The sequence below is a fragment of the Scatophagus argus genome, chromosome 16 (genome assembly GCF_020382885.2).
Source record: "Scatophagus argus isolate fScaArg1 chromosome 16, fScaArg1.pri, whole genome shotgun sequence".
Lineage (NCBI taxonomy): Eukaryota > Metazoa > Chordata > Actinopteri > Scatophagidae > Scatophagus > Scatophagus argus.
The window spans coordinates 2,203,944-2,219,804 of NC_058508.1; the positions used below are offsets into that span (position 1 = coordinate 2,203,944).

General features: G+C 39.5%; 1 protein-coding gene across 1 annotated transcript; it reads right to left on the reverse strand.

Annotated features, from left to right (window-relative positions):
• Positions 1-1,369: 1,369 nt before the first annotated feature.
• On the reverse strand, positions 1,370-15,245 carry rgs9a (regulator of G protein signaling 9a). Its single transcript, XM_046416604.1, has 17 exons — positions 14,810-15,245; positions 12,666-12,762; positions 10,819-10,869; positions 10,598-10,704; positions 9,658-9,709; positions 9,334-9,392; positions 8,153-8,229; positions 7,261-7,342; positions 7,110-7,172; positions 5,317-5,346; positions 5,112-5,173; positions 4,754-4,867; positions 4,069-4,184; positions 3,584-3,671; positions 2,781-2,919; positions 2,460-2,542; positions 1,370-2,261 (listed from the first exon to the last, which is right to left on the reverse strand). Exons 1-17 carry the CDS (start codon positions 14,876-14,878, stop codon positions 2,105-2,107), a joined length of 1,446 nt encoding a protein of 481 aa, XP_046272560.1. The 5' UTR covers positions 14,879-15,245; the 3' UTR covers positions 1,370-2,104.
• Between the last annotated feature and the right edge of the window lie 616 nt (positions 15,246-15,861).

A 15,861-nucleotide genomic window follows, 5' to 3' on the forward strand; every position in this document is an offset into this window, starting at 1 on the left:
GCAGTACTGTTGTCTATGCTCGCGCTCTGAGCTTTATGAACTGCTTACATTTTATTTAACACTCGTGCAAAGACGAGCAGCAGAAAAATAAGCGACATTGTTTTGGTGAACTTGGCGCACCAACTTTGTATGTACTTTCACAGAGAAGGAAAAGGTTGGGGTCAAGTTATTATTTAATAATAATAATAATAATAATAATTAGTTAGCATTTCAACTCTCTAAGGGATTATGTGGTGTTAGTGTTGAGACCAGAGCAGAAAAAGTAGCAGAGATGCTAGTTTCCAGAGGATGAATCCCAATGAGTTTCCTCTACCAAAAGTTGATATTTAGATTTTAGTAAAATGTCTCAACAACTATTGAATTGTTTTAAAATTTGGTAGACACATTAAATAATAATAACTAATAACTTGATCAGCTTTTTGCTTTTTTGTCTAATGCCATCATCAGGTCAAGATTAAAATTTTGACCTGAAGATGGCACTAGACAAAAAGCAATCAGTGCTGATGATCAGTTGAACTTTTATTGTAATGGCAAGATGAACATACACCATAAAACATTTCAAAAGAATGCTTGAAATACCATGAAGAATAAGATCAATCATTTTATTCACGCACACCATGCACTCACACTCGGCTTATGAACATTTCCTGTGCCAGATGGAGCCGAGACACACGGGCCATGCATTCACACTATTTGGCCGGTCAGATGAATCCCCAGCTGTTCTGGGGTCTAATGGAATATTCAATTCAATTTTATTTGAAGTGCCAACAACAACAACACATTTAAATAGAGAAGAGAATGCAAGGGCAAAACCCCACACTGAGTAAGCATTTAGTGGTGAGGAAAAAACTTCCTTTTAACAGGCAGGAACCTCGAGCAGAACCAGACTCAGTGTAGACATGTCATATTTATATCTGAAGATGCACACAACCAGCTTCCCAAAGCAGCCAAGGAAACATGATGTAGGCATCATATTTCAGCTTACACACTGTCAAAAGCAAGTTTGTCAGCACCTTTTACCTGAAGAGGGGTATAGCAGCATGTATCCCGATTCCCAACTTTAGGGCCCTGTAAGATACTATCTAAAATTTCAAAACTAATCTGAGATAAATTTATGATATCATCCAAGCTGGAAAGATATCATAGCTGAAAGATATCACAGCACAAAAGATACTATAATTATTCTCACATGGTGAAGTACAGTGAGAAGATGTTTATGTGTAAGACATCACTACAGTCACACATCTCCTATCAGCTGCCTTGGCTGCAGTTGTGTTTACCAGTTTGTGATACCATTGGAAAAGAGTTCCTCACCATTGACTCTAACCACATACAGCTACATTTGATCGTTTAATATTCTAATAACTGTATTACATATAACACACACACAAACACAATCACCTGAAGTCTGCTTCATTTTGATCTCATTTATTAAATTTGCGCAAATAATCAGATATACATACTATACAAATCTTCCATAAGGAGATCAGCTCTCTTTAACTTCAATGTACCAACATATTGTTGAAGTAATATGCATGAAAAACTATTACAAACTCAGCTAAAGCAAAGTGCTGTGTAATCAGCCCTAGTGAACAGCAGACAAACAATAGGCTTGGCTTGGACAAGGCTGCTAATGTAATACATATAATGATGAGAATATCTTTAATTTCAGGTGTCATGCGTCTATGAATTCAACATGGAATAATTTTGACACAAATGTGATTTTTTATGGAAATACAACATACTTCAAGCAAGTCTGTGGAGGCGCTCGGTCTCTGCCATGTTATATGTGACCTATATGACATGTGCAGCCTGCTTCTGGAGTTGATTTTCATTCATATATGTATCCATAAAAGCCACTGATGGAGGATGAGATAATGGACCCAGGGGCCACAGGTATGTAAAGGGCCCCCACCCCTCTTACACATGGACTTTATAAGAAATAACAGTTATTCACATCTGATCATTTGCTAAAACAGAATAACATTCATTAGCATGACAGTGAAGAGCAAATCAAATCCTTATGTACAATGAATATACCTGATCAGAGGACTGGTTCCTGGTATTTCATGTCTGACAAGACACACGCTTCCATCGTACAGCTCTACTTCTTCCTGTCAATTTTGCTCATCATGGCTTTGACGTCAACGGGAGCGGAGGCAGCAGCGGCCTTGGCCTTCTCCTCTTCCTCCTGCTGCCAGATGATGATGGGGTGGATGCCTGGGCTTCGGTTCTGAGCATTTTGCTCCAGCTGGGACGGACTAGGATGGAAACAGGAGCGTGATTAGGGACAAACGCTATTGATAGATGAACAAAAAGCGCAATCATACACATATTTTGATGCTCTGTCTTGAGATGCCAAAAGGAACTTACATAAGGCTGGCCAACATGTACTCATGTGCAGTGACTGTTAGATGTCAGAAAGGTATTGCAGGGATCAGATCAGCTTAGCCACCAACCTGAAGTTATGAGGCTCAGGGTTCAGCGCCTTCTTCTGGATGTCTTTATACACTGGCGACTTGAGGTAACGGAAGAAAGTATCCTGTACCAATGAAAGTACATGAGCACGCAGGTGAGCTGAAAGTCAGCTTCACTACACAAAAGCGTGTTTTAATCTGAAAATGTATATTTGGATGACACACTGACTCAGTAGGTCCTCAAAGTAAGCATTAATCACTTAGTGGTATGAATTAGGCACCTTGAAAGGTGACTTGTAGGCACTACTAGCAGCAGGGATAGAAACACAACACCTTTTCGCCTCTCAGAGTACACAGACGCACCTTTTTCATGAGCAGGAAGACGTGTGTCTGGGCTGCTTCCAGGACGTAGCGGTGAGGATGCTCCAGACCTTTCACTGTCAGACCCATTGTCCTGCCATCAATGTTGATCCAACGGGGGGCACCGGGGGCCAGGAAGGTCCTGAACACACATGGACGCTCCAGATCAGTGTGATACTGCATGGCTGACAAACTATTTTCTCATCTTCTTACTAAGAACACTTCACATTGTGTTTTTGTGTTTTCTCATGAAATGAAAGTCCTCTACTGGAACAAGTGATGCAAGCTTCAGGTTGAGATTTTCCATTCTGTTTCACCTCTGATCACAGCCCACATCGCTGATGTATGGGTATGTTTGGGTGTGGCACAGAAGCGGGCTTCATTATACCTGTAACCACATCCACCACTGCAGCAAGATGAGAATTTAAACCACTGGAGGTTGGCAAAAGGAAGACTTGCAGCAGGAGTTTACTTACTATTTCATGTTCAGCAGAAATACTTGGAGCATTTGAATTTGGGACTAGTTTTCAGGGTCATTAGAGAGAGAATACAGTCTGGGGTTTGTGGAAATGTATCTGTTAATCCAGAGCTGCTAGATAACACACATATGTTGCTTTTCCAGGCTTTGAGAAAAGAAAAGAAAAGAAAAGCCTGGTGAAATAATTAAGACAGTTCATGCACTCAAAAGTCTGCTACACTTACTTTAATGTGAAAACCTTCCTATGTTGGCCCTACATAGTTTGTTCATTTTGAAGATCTTAGACAAAACACACACACACACACACTGTTGAATGTATTTGTCCTACTTGAAGATGGTCTCTGCTTTTGTTGACATGGAAGATGCACTGCCCAACTTCAGTTCTTCAGCTGCTTCCCAAAAAGCCAAGTTCTCCCCTGGGATACACAGACATGAACAGTGTATACATTTGGACATTTGGATTTGGTTGTTGCACCAGAAGCTTTTGTCCTATACATGTTATTTAAAAATCATTTTGTCCACTGAATAAAGCCCCTGCAAGGAAACATTAACACACAAAGAAGTCTAAGCTGCAGTATATTATTAGTTTTTTTGGATGGTGGATCTCTCTAATGTGGGAGGAGAGATTTTATAACAATTCTGAATTCACATTGCGAACCCAAAAACTGCAAAGGAGAGGCTCCCAGAGAGAGTGATGGAAACTGAGAGCTGTAAAAAAAAAAACCACACACCTCTGCTGAGGTTCAAACACAACAACGTTCATGAGATCATGAGATGGGCCGATGCTGTGTTTCATGACATCTGGCAACATACCGCTGAACTCTTTCTTGAGGAAGATCTTGAAGTCGTCTCGGCCTCGCAGGTCGCTCAGCAGCTCGAAAAAACTGAAGGACCAGCGTTCTACCCGCATCTTAGTAGGGACCTCCACTCTGGACACAAACACACTGAGTCACTCGCTGGACCCTCACTGCTCATACAGGACAGCCACATATGCCTTTTACCGAGACATATATTTACTATGCAGACCCACCTGCGTGGACCACACTAATTCAGCAAATTCCTATAACCCCTGCCCATCCTCTCTCCCTCAGCTCGAGGAAAACGAACACGTTGGAGGAGATTTTTCCATTACTCTGTCTCAGGTTGAAATTCTGAGCTAATTTTTTCCAGTCCTGTTTAAAAGATCAGCACTTTACTGAGCCCTGAAAGGGTTTTTTCCCCACATGCACAGGAACAGTTAGTGAGCCAGGCCAGTCTGTGACAGCTCACAGCCAGTCTAGATCTTTTGTCTGATTTATTACTCATTCATTGACAGTTCTGTCTGATATCAGACAAGCAAATCTACTGACTTCCACCCAAATCAAAAAAAGAAGTTCATAATACCAGCTCAGTGTAGAGAAAATAATGAGCCTGACTATCTATATGATCATTTGTTGATTTGAGATTGATACCTTGATGATGAAGATGTGTGATGTGTAGAAAATGCAAGAGGTGTCACCTTCTCATGTTCAGAGTCCAGTATGCGTCATTGTCTGTCTGCCACGGGTTGCTGGGTAGACAAGGGGCTAGGAACGGGTCGTGGCTTTTGTACGTGGTGATGTACTTGACCAGTCTGCAGAACCAGAACTATAGTGAGATCAAAGAGCCTCTGTGTGTCTAAACTGGTCTTGCCAGTGTTTGAACTGGTCACAGAACACTGATAATGAAAGGATCCAAGATATTTTATTATATATAATCTTAATGTCAAAATAAGGACATATAAATCTCTAGTTATGGATGAGTTTGCATGTAATTAGTCATAAGTATTAAAATAAAAATAATATAATTCAAATGAATTAGAATCTGTGGGAACTTACGCTCCAATGGACACACTAGATTTGACCTTTGACCTCATGATGGCTTGTTGATAGAAGATGTTCTAGAATAATAGAAAATGAGAAAATGTCCAAACTCATCACAGGTTACAGTGTCAAAATGTCAACAACCGAAAGGCAGGACATCTGGGGAGTTATGATCAAATCAGGAAGTATAGCAGCATGTTTGTTAAGTACTGTGACTTACCATGCGTCTGTACATGTCAAAGCTGATTTTCTGAGAGACAAGAAGAAAAAAAAAATCCATGGGAACAGTTTGTTTGGCTCAGGTTTTGAAAAGCAAAATGTATAACAGAGGAGTGATCACAGAGGAACATCCCGATGCTTCATGGTGCTACAGCTAAAGAAAACTACTACTGCTGAAGCACGATGTAGTCCCTCCAGGGTATGGTATATTCCATCTGTTGTGAATATTGCTGTCAAAAATCACTACATTTGTGGAGAATTTTCAGAAAAATCAACTAATTTCCCCCCTTAGGTTATTTTAGCTTGTTGAAACTGATTTAGTTTTATTTAAATTGACCTGGTTTGCACAGGTGCATTTTATACAGGAAAGTAACATTTGCAAGTATTTCTTACAATGGCAAACATCACTATTTCCTGGAGAGACCGATCTAAAGACTACGTGGAGCACACATTAATGTGAGTTTAATTCACATAAGAATCAGAGCAAAACAAGGCAAAGCTAATAAGTTCAATTTTTGTAAGGGTTTACGCTCTTATCTTCTTCAATGTAAGGTCTGTTTGAAAAGACAAAAAAGACAAGACAAGGAAAAATACAGTTAATGACATTAAGTTGAAATGCAGCCTTTTCATTGGTCATTTGCTGGTTACATGACAAATCCGCTTGTGCTGAAGTGGTAAGTGACGCAGGTTTAGTCAAAATACAAACTAATTTTTTTTCATCTAATTACCTTTCAACTAATACTAGAAGATAAGGTCATATCACTCATGTTTCAGCCTCTTTTCACTGGGTAACAAGTTTTTGAACTGATTTTAAGATTTTACTGTTTACCTTTATAGCTGTGGCTGCCAAATGCTGCCCCCTGAGGCTGAAGAATCACCTTACTGTTGGGTATTTTACTGACAGGCTGAATAAATTAACAAGAGAGCATAATGTGCTTATACTACCAAAGTAAAATGCTCAGATCATATTTAAAAACTTTTTTTTTTGAGTTTTGTATGTAAATTGTTACTCTGTAACTTAAAGCAACACTCTTGTCTGTGTCCCAGACTCAGTCATTTAATGGAAAGACAAGCTTTGATTTGTCCTCTCCAACATGACGGGAACTTTCTCTCACAGGACACAGGACTCAGCTTGACTCAGCCTTTCTTGGAACTGATAAGAACCTTGTATCACAGATAGTGAACAGCTTTATCAAACCTCTTCCAAGGAAAGTAGAAGCTGCTCAAACTTGATCAAACTACAGTTGCAAACCTGCCAGTTTGTTTTTCTGTCAGTTTGACTAGAAATACTACATCCAGTGCAATCTGAAAAACGTTTTTCACTTTTATTTGGAACGTATCCTGATATTAGATGATAATTAATCCAAGTAGATGAGTTTTGCTAGTTCAACAGAGCTCAACCTCTAATTTAATCAATTATTAATAACGCAGCATTTAAAAAAAAACAAAAACTGATGACTGACTTGCTTTGTTGTTTGATTTGAGTGTTTTAAAGAAAAGTGGAAAGCTCTGTATGAAAGCAAAAGAAAAGAAAGAAAAAGTAAATGGAGGGGTGAAGATGAAGAGAGGAAAGGGGAGGAGAGAAAAGGAGTAAGAGACAAAGGAAGTCAGGGAGGATCTAGTCTCCAGGTGGATGTGTCTGTAGAGGCCAGTCCAGCAGCACTACTCTCTGTGTTAAGCTCCTTTAGGTTTCTTAAAACACCAGCTGACTTTACTCTCTCCACTGTGTGTGTATGAGTATGTGTGTGTGTGTGTGTGTCTGTGTGTGCGCATGTGTGCATACTGACCTTTTACCTCATCTTCATTGGGATCAATAAGACGCTCAGGACCACAGTCCAAAGCACTGTGAGTACGGCGCTGGATGCAGAGCACAAGTTCATGATAAATGCACAGTCAGCATAACAAGCCAATGATCTCTTACTGCTGTGTATATATGTATACTGACCGGTGGCCTGTTCACCATCCAGTAAGCCCTCTCCTGGCAGTCAAACACCACACGATCTGGCTTCTTCCTCTCCTTACCGGCCCTGATAGACACATGCACACAAAATGTCAGGTTCTTTTGGTGTTAAGAGGAAGCATGCATCCATCCGGTCACCAGTCAGTCACAGGGCTGACACAAAAAGACAGACAATCATACACGCTCACAGCTAGGGGCAATTTAGAGTAGCCAATTAACCTAATGTGCATGTTTTTGGGACTCTGGGAGGAAGCCGGAGTACCCGGAGAAAACCCACGCAGGCACAGGGAGAACATGCAAACTGTGCACCGAGATTAAAACCTGGAACAGTGCTAACCACCACGTCACAATGTTAAGAGGAACTATTTCACCAACATTTAAAAATCAAATTATAAGAATGCTCATTATGTGTGTTATTTTTACTTTTTAGACGATTTGCTTCTGTCAAAGTTCTGCACCGCGGCTGGTGCTTTTTTTTTTTATATGAGCTACAGAGCCTACACATGTTGCTGCTGTAGCTTATAGAGGTCAGCTTACATGCATCTTCTCAGTCACCATGGTGACCACAGAGATAGTATACAGAGATTACAAGAACTGTAACTGGACAACATGGTTCTCTGCTGGACTGTTGGTAGTGAAGACAACATGAAACAGATTTATGAAAGGATCAATAATCTACTTCTCAGTGACTGAAAGAACATAAACACAGTGATCCACATAGGAGAATTGGAAAGAACTGAAGCATAGTATTCTATTCAGTAATGAGACAAGGTGGAATAGAAATGACTTCCTCTCTCCTTCATGTCCTGTTCATCTTCATTATACCAAGGGCCAAAAATAATCTGGGTAAAAGAGAAGCTGTCATGCTTTCACCTACTTGTACTGCTCGGTGGCCTGCATCACGATAAAATCCCACTTGTGGTTGAGCCATTCATGGAGGTGGTTATAATGTGCCTGTTTGAAATACAAATACAGTGGGAGTTGCATTGTATTAAACATATAAAGTAGGATATGGTGAAGAACGAATGAAGAGCACTTCTCAGTGTAATGGAAAACTGTTGTGTAATGTCTTCTGTGTTTCAGAAAATAACCCTGAAAATGTCAAATGTCAGAAACTATTTCCAGGTAATTTTTGAGTTCCCTGTTGGAAATTTCAACTGTTATTCCTCCTGAAATGAGATTTCCATCTCAGCAAGTCGGAAAATCCAAGATGGCTGCTCTGCGTATCAAGAGTAAAGGGAGGCTGAAGAATATAGCGTTCATCAGCATTTCTATCTTGTGTCTCCTTTTAAATCAGCCATGTTGCAGTGTTTGTGGGTTCAAAATACCGAGCCTGGTCTTAATCCCAGCATATCAAGTACCGCCATTTTGCCCCACTGCATCACTATAAGATCATCAGAAAGCGAAAGTGAGAAAAGTCCCAGCCAGGGTGGAGGCCAGGGTTAAGTGGTGGGTCACACTCACAACCTTCACCCATGGGACTGGAGTTTGTGTCCGATGTGATAGGAAATAAATGCTCAGATTCCTAAACCGAACCACGTTTTTGTGCCAGAACGCTTTTTCATGTTAAGCACATTAGAAAGGTTTTGTGGCAGAAAGACTTTGCACGTCGCCCCACGACCCCAAAGGGGAAGGGCGTGACAAGGCGATAGTATGTGGCTATCTGGGAAGAGAACGTGCTAAAATATCCGGTAAGGCATTGCTATCAGCTGGTAGTGTTAGTAATAGCTAACCATTGTCCATCTCGGTTTCCCATCGTGTCGTACTGGAACGTGGGCAAATTGGGCATCATTTTCAGTTCTGACTTCAGAAGTAAACAGAACACAGCATAAAAGTCAGATATTTCAACCTCTGGTCACCAGTTTTGACCATGTTCAAAACAGCTGTTTTCTGTGATCCCAATGGCATTGTTACAACCTGTGTTTTGACAAATGCTTGTTGTCACATTGTAGCCAAGTCAATATGTAATGAACTCTTGATCAATGCCAAATGAAGCTTTCTAACATTATACAACATGTGAAAGCCACTCATTAACTCATTTAACCATTGTACACGAACCTGTTCGTAGGGTTCTAGCATGCCTTTCTTGCGGATGTTCCTCTTTGCCAGGTAAATGGCTACAGTCAGAGTGAAATAAAATCATTACTAATCACACACATTGCAAAAATTATTGCAAACACTTGTAAAAAAAATGAACACTTTGAGAAAACTGATCAATTTTACATGACAGTCCATTACACGGACAGGCAGAAATAAGGAAACACTAATAGCATAGATCTGTCATTTGAGAAAAAAAAATACACCTTGGTACAACTGCACAGCTGTCTTATTTACAGGTTTTATCTTGTTAAGGCGAGTCTACCTTTTTCATTATGTACCCACCATAGTCAGAGTCCTCTGCAACCCACTTCTGTGTAGGCCAGAAGTATGGGGTCTGAAAAGGTTTAGATTGAAAAAAAAAAGACAGTATTGATGATTCAGTGTGTAGGGTTCTATAAATCCATGAATAATAGCAGCAGTATCACATAACGCCTGATGTTCCACATTCTCTGCATTTGTTCTGGAGTTTTGGAAAGCCTCAGACTCTGGTTGGACTGTTCCTGAAAGTCCACAGTCGCAGGTCTTGGATCAGGTTTTGTGTCTCAGATTTGGTACAAGTCAGCTGTAGATAAGACAGGTCTTAACCCCATCTCAACTGCACAGCCCTTTTTTGGATACAAGGATAACAGCTAATAACTTGAAGTCCTAATAGAATTATGCAAAACTGACGCATTTGTACCCACCAAATACCAAAATAACCAACCAAAATAAGCAGCCATACAGACATCTAGCAGATTTTGTGCCAAATGACATCCTGACAGAAATTCTTTGTTTAAAATTCAATGAGCATTTTAAAATGTAGTAAGTAAGTTCTTTTTTAAGTATCACTCTATCAAAATCCACCATCAAATAAAGAAGAGATATAAATGAACAGGCTTTCCCTCAATAACTGGTATTAGAATTATTTACAAATGAAATCTTACTTAGGATTATTTCCTGTTCCAGAACACCGCTTAGCCTGGAACTACATCACATGCACTATAATTTTATTACAGAACACTACATTGATCCAAAATGTCATCCTGGTTCACTCTGAATATCTGAAAATGATGACATCCAGGCATCAGAAGTGAGCTGTGCAGGTGCTGGTGATCGGGACCTGCTGCAGATGTTGTGAGGTATAGAAAATGGATGGATGGATGGATGGATGGATGTTTCCCCGTGATGTACAACACTGACTCCAGGTACAAGTGGCAAAGGAGAGGTGAGGATTTAGCCGTACCTGGAAGCGGTAAAGGCTGGTGTCGTTGCACATGACCAGCTTCTTGTGGTTCTGCAGGGGGTAGATGTAGCCATAGGCCACTAACATGGTGCCAAAAACCTGAGCCTCTGGACCACAGACATGAAGAGGATATGAGCAGATGAGGACGTAAACAACATGTGAATTTGAACACGCAGAGATGCCGTGTTTTATTAACACATTTTGATTTGATAGTGCTGTACCTTCTGAATTGGTGTTCATCTTGTTGGCAATCCATGCAACGATATCCTTACCTGTGTGGACACACACAGATACGATCTGAGCACTGCAGGGACTACATGAAAACAGACTCCAGTCTTTGGTTGCCTGTGAATCAGTTTTCTACCAGTAATGTCCATTAAACTTTAAGTGCTTACTCCAGGTCTTGAGGGACTAAAAAAACATCTGTCTGAATCATCATCATTTTATTCAAATAAGCTTTTAACTTCTTGCTTCTCCTCAAATTGTTTGTATTTTACACATTTCTGACACCAGCATTACTGAAAATCATAGTTCTTGGTTGTTTTTCTTTAAAAGAAAATGTAGATCATCAGTATGTACAGACCACAGAAATAATTATAGACCATTAGATAGATAGATTTGCTACCAAACATTAGTTAATTCGGTTTGCATTTCAACAAACACCGCATTACAAAGAAGGATAATAATAAGGAATAAAATATAATACATTTGCCAATTACTGTTCCTCACTATGGCGGGTCAGACAACAAATCTAGCAAAGTGACCATCATGAAATCACATGCTCTGATAATTGCAGGGATGATGGAGGGACAAAATAACAGACAGCAGCAGCCTGGAGACATGACAGCACATCTGCTCCACCTAATCACCTGTAAACTGTTACTCACAGCAGGAGGTGCTTATGCTCAGAGCACCTCACTTCTGATGGGGGGGGGGGGTGTTTGGCCCATGTACCCAGCTGACCTTTCCCTCACTGGTATTAGTCAGGATTAAAAAGTCACTTTGGCTCTTAAAGCACTGTCCAGATCTCATCCAATTGCAGGCTGCCTTATTTAGCCTGCGTTAGCAGCTTAGACAGCAAGGCAGCCCATTAGCTGAGTATTGTCAGTTCTGTCATGTCAATATATTCTTATGTCTTTAGGCTCAAACTGTAATGAAATGTTTTTTTTAGTTTTTTCTTTTTTTTTTGTATTGTTTCATTGCTGCAGAAATTTGAATCAGTTGAAGTCACACCTAAACTTTGCACCGAATGAAGCTTACCGGACAATTGACCCCAAATATGTGTGGAAATCAAAAAATGTTGCGATTAAAGTCTTCAGCAATATCAAAAATTATTTCAAAAAAGAAAATTTTGTGAAAACACAACATTAAATCTGTCTCTTCAGATGCTAAACGGTCTACTAAGACACTTAAAAGCCAAAAACCAAACCAAAACCAAAAGAACTCACAATAATGATACTGTTGTGATATCTATAGAAAATGCTCTTGCAGACTTGTTTGTCAACCAACACGGTCATCTTTTTGAATGAATCCAAAAAACTCCCACACCGGCGAGCTAACTTTCTTTGGGTGCAACGAGGTGTCTCGCTCCTGTCTGTCATCTGCTCCGACATGCTTTGCCAGGTGTCGCTGCAGTACAGTGATGCCTGGCCTACGCTATGGCAGTAGCTAGCTAGTTACTACATCTTCTTCTTCTTTTTTTTTCTATTTTATGGCCTGCAGCAACCGACATTAAGGTGCATCTCCACCAGCTACTGTGACAAAGGGAGAGCAGAAAGAAACAAACATACTTAAAGGGATGTTTTACAATTATTAACCCAATATCAATATTTAATTTCTAAATTTCACAGCAATCGTCAATACCAGTATATCCTGACATCCCCACTGCAGAGCTGTGCAATTTACCCTGCACATCCTAATTTTGTTAGCTGATACAATGCAGATTATAATAACCCTATAATATTAAAATATGGACTTTAAAGTAATTCAACAATTTTAGTTTAGCATTATGAGCTTTCTCAATCCTTGAAAATGTGTATGTATTCATGTATTTATTTGTGTGTCTCACCAGCAATGACATGTGGAATGGTAGTGACGTTGAGTTTCTGTTCTGAGCCCTTGACTCCACCTTTTTGGTCCTGCATCTCTACCACAACGGCCTCCAGCTGAAAGCACAAGGACAGCAACCAGGATTCATTTTTACAAACCATCCTGAGGACACGCATGCACACGGGCTTAAACTAACGTGGGTGTGGAAATAAACACAGTCATGTCAGATGTCCATGTACCATTCAGTAAAAAGAGAGGGATAGGCCACAAGATACACTCTGGTATCAGATGAATTAGTTCACAGCTGAGTTTCACAACATCAGCAGGCAGGAAATTTTCTGATTCAAATCAGAGAGTGAATCTTTTGAAAAAGAAACAATTTCGACATTTTCGTATTTGTCCAGTCACTTTCACTCAATTGAGTGGAAGCGCACAAGTAACACCAGAGTTTGCCCAGAAAGCCCTTAACATACTCTTACGCTACTTGGCCCCAGGTTTTCTGTGTATCAATTCATTTTAGATCATTTTTGAACAAGAGTTTATTTTTTAATGTGCACAGTGTAAGAAAATTGAACTGAAATAATACATCATTAAAAGTAGATTAGAACATTAGACAGTGCAGTTTCACACAAGTTATATTCATTAAACACAACATCATCCAGCATACATGTTCATCAGTGTACCGCATCAGGAAAACCATTCGCACTTTGGTGTCATATCCACTATGAAACTTTCACCACTGTGTGTACTCTCATTGACCTCCTATCCTATCCTCCACACCTGTAGTTAACAACACTAGTGAACAATGTCACAACACTGAATGGAAATCACTAACGCAGAGCACCTACAAACGAATGACTGGGCTCAGAGAGCAGGTTTGCCAAAAAGCACTCCACCCCCTCCCCGTTAATGTACATGTAACTCTAACATCTGATCAGAGTGAACTGTGCTCTGAGTATCTCCATTAGGAGATATCTCCATAAGGATATACAGTAGTATAAACAATAAAAACACATTGTGATGATAAAACTTCCAACCTTTTAGTCAAGTTTTGATGTTTCTTTATCATCTTAATTGCTACTTTCACTTATGTTAGTTTATTTTCAGTAAAGCACCTATTTATCCCACCACTGATGTGAGGCAGATGTGGCACATAGTTTACACCCCACACTTCATTAAACATACCACTTTCCCGAACACCGTGCATCCTGGAAACCTTCGCTCTCACAGTGACATCATACTGCCACTCTAATGTGTAGACAGTTAATTAGATTAAATTAAAGACCTTATGGCTTGTATTTTCTCTGTATAATATGCTTCAAATGCAGCCAGTAAATGATTGAAATGACATAAGGTTTCAACGTAGTTAAGTTCAACTTAAGTTGAATTATGACCAAGTGCTTAACAAAGCGTTTAACCTCCCATCATCATTTTACTGTGGTGTGTGCTTTATTTATGGATGAGTAAGTTAAAGAATGGAGGATGTTTCTTAGTCCATCTAGTTTTACACTTCACAAAAACTATAAAGAACTTAAAAAAAAACGCATTCATAAGAAAAAAAAAGCCATACTACATGTAAAGTTACATACAGAATATGCATACATACAAACTGTCTGCCTCATATATAGTCCTATGCAAAAAAATATACAGGGGGTAGACTACTTGACATACGCCACAATGTAATGTAGAGGTGTGTTTCATTTCTGTTCTGCACACACTAATGTGTACTGTTGTAGGACATAAATGATGTTGTTCATTAGTCATTCATTAATATGATGTCACATATACTTTTCAATCTTTGCTCTCCGCCTGCCCATTGCCTCAATGTATCAGTGAGTTTGAAGTTATCATCCTCACCTGGGTAGCGTACCAGGTGAGGTAGAGTTATGCCACTTGACTGTACTGCAGTGACACATGGCAGCAAAGCTAATTGGCTTTAAAGTGGAATTAGAGATGATCTTTAGCAAGCCACAGCCCTTCTGGTGGCAAACAAATCATGTGTAAAAATACGCATGCACACACTCTTGCCTATGGGGGAAAAATTAAAACTCATCTACATTTCTGATTAAATTAAGGATAAAATATAACATATAGAATGTCAGCGTTTAGATGGAGTTGAAGAACTAAATAAAAGCAGTAACAGTGATGATGATGTCCACCCACCTTTTTCAAGCAATGCATGCGGGGCCGGAAATGTTGTCCCCGGTTTGGACGGGCTGTCCTAATTGTCATCTTTGTGGACAGACAAAAATCAAATCAGGTAATAAATAATAAAAATAATAATAAAAAAAATTCCTGGTGTGAAATGTTGCAGTTATAATATGGTTGCTGACTGAGAGGTGCGCTCAGCGGACTTGAACACACTCCTCCTGTGTGGGGATTGTGAGGCAGGATGTGAAGGGTGGATTTATCCACCAATCAGCTCTTCTCATCCCACAGTTACAGAGAAAAGCCTGCCTGGGAGGTTCTTAAATTACCTTGTGTGAAGGAAGAGTCATGAGACAGGTATCATCGACTCTCAGCAAGACTCAGCATATTTCACATTAGTATTAGTATTTTCCTATTTTATACTGTAGCATTACTATTAATATTTATATTGTATTTCGTGCCAAAATCTGTTTTCCTGATCATTTTTACCCAATACTAAAACCAGAAGCCCACTATAGCACTGGCCTTAACAGTTTAATGTGACCATGAGGTCATGAACTACAATATCAGAATTCAGATTTTTTTATTATTATTATTATTATTTTATCACTGCAAGCTTTTTATTTATCTGTCTATTTACCTCCACACAGCACAGCCTATTGTTCTGAAATATCTGTCAATCTGAATCAGAAGAATCCTGAGAGAGGTGCTGTCATAGGCATCTCTGCGACCCGCCCAAACGTTGAAGCGTGAGCGCGCTCGTGTTATTATGAGCGCTCCTGTACCTCTCACTTGTGCTGCGTTCAGGTGTAATGAAAAAGCTGTCATTTTATTTTGTAGAGTATAAACTACGCTTTCTAACCATGCATATGACAGACTAAAACTGTTTTTTTTTTTGTTTAGAATTTTGAAATATAGATAGAAATGTTTAAATGTTTTAATAGATAAATAATCAGAAATAAATGATAAATTCCTTTGGTTAGATGTTAAGATGCTTTTCTGTTTTACATGTTATGCGAGGTGTTTATTGGAGAAATGAATAGCATGAAAACAACGCAGCATTTGCA

What these genes read in the sequence shown, in the direction of transcription:
- rgs9a (XM_046416604.1), bottom strand. Translation starts at nt 14,878, where the DNA reads ATGACAATTAGGACAGCCCGTCCAAACCGGGGACAACATTTCCGGCCC. An exon ending in CATTCCACATGTCATTGCTG is followed by an intron (nt 10,870 to 12,665) that starts GTGAGACACACA and finishes GTGTCCACACAG; the next exon opens with GTAAGGATATCGTTGCATGG. An exon ending in AAAGCAGAGACCATCTTCAA is followed by an intron (nt 2,920 to 3,583) that starts GTAGGACAAATA and finishes ATGTGTGTTCAG; the next exon opens with GACCTTCCTGGCCCCCGGTG.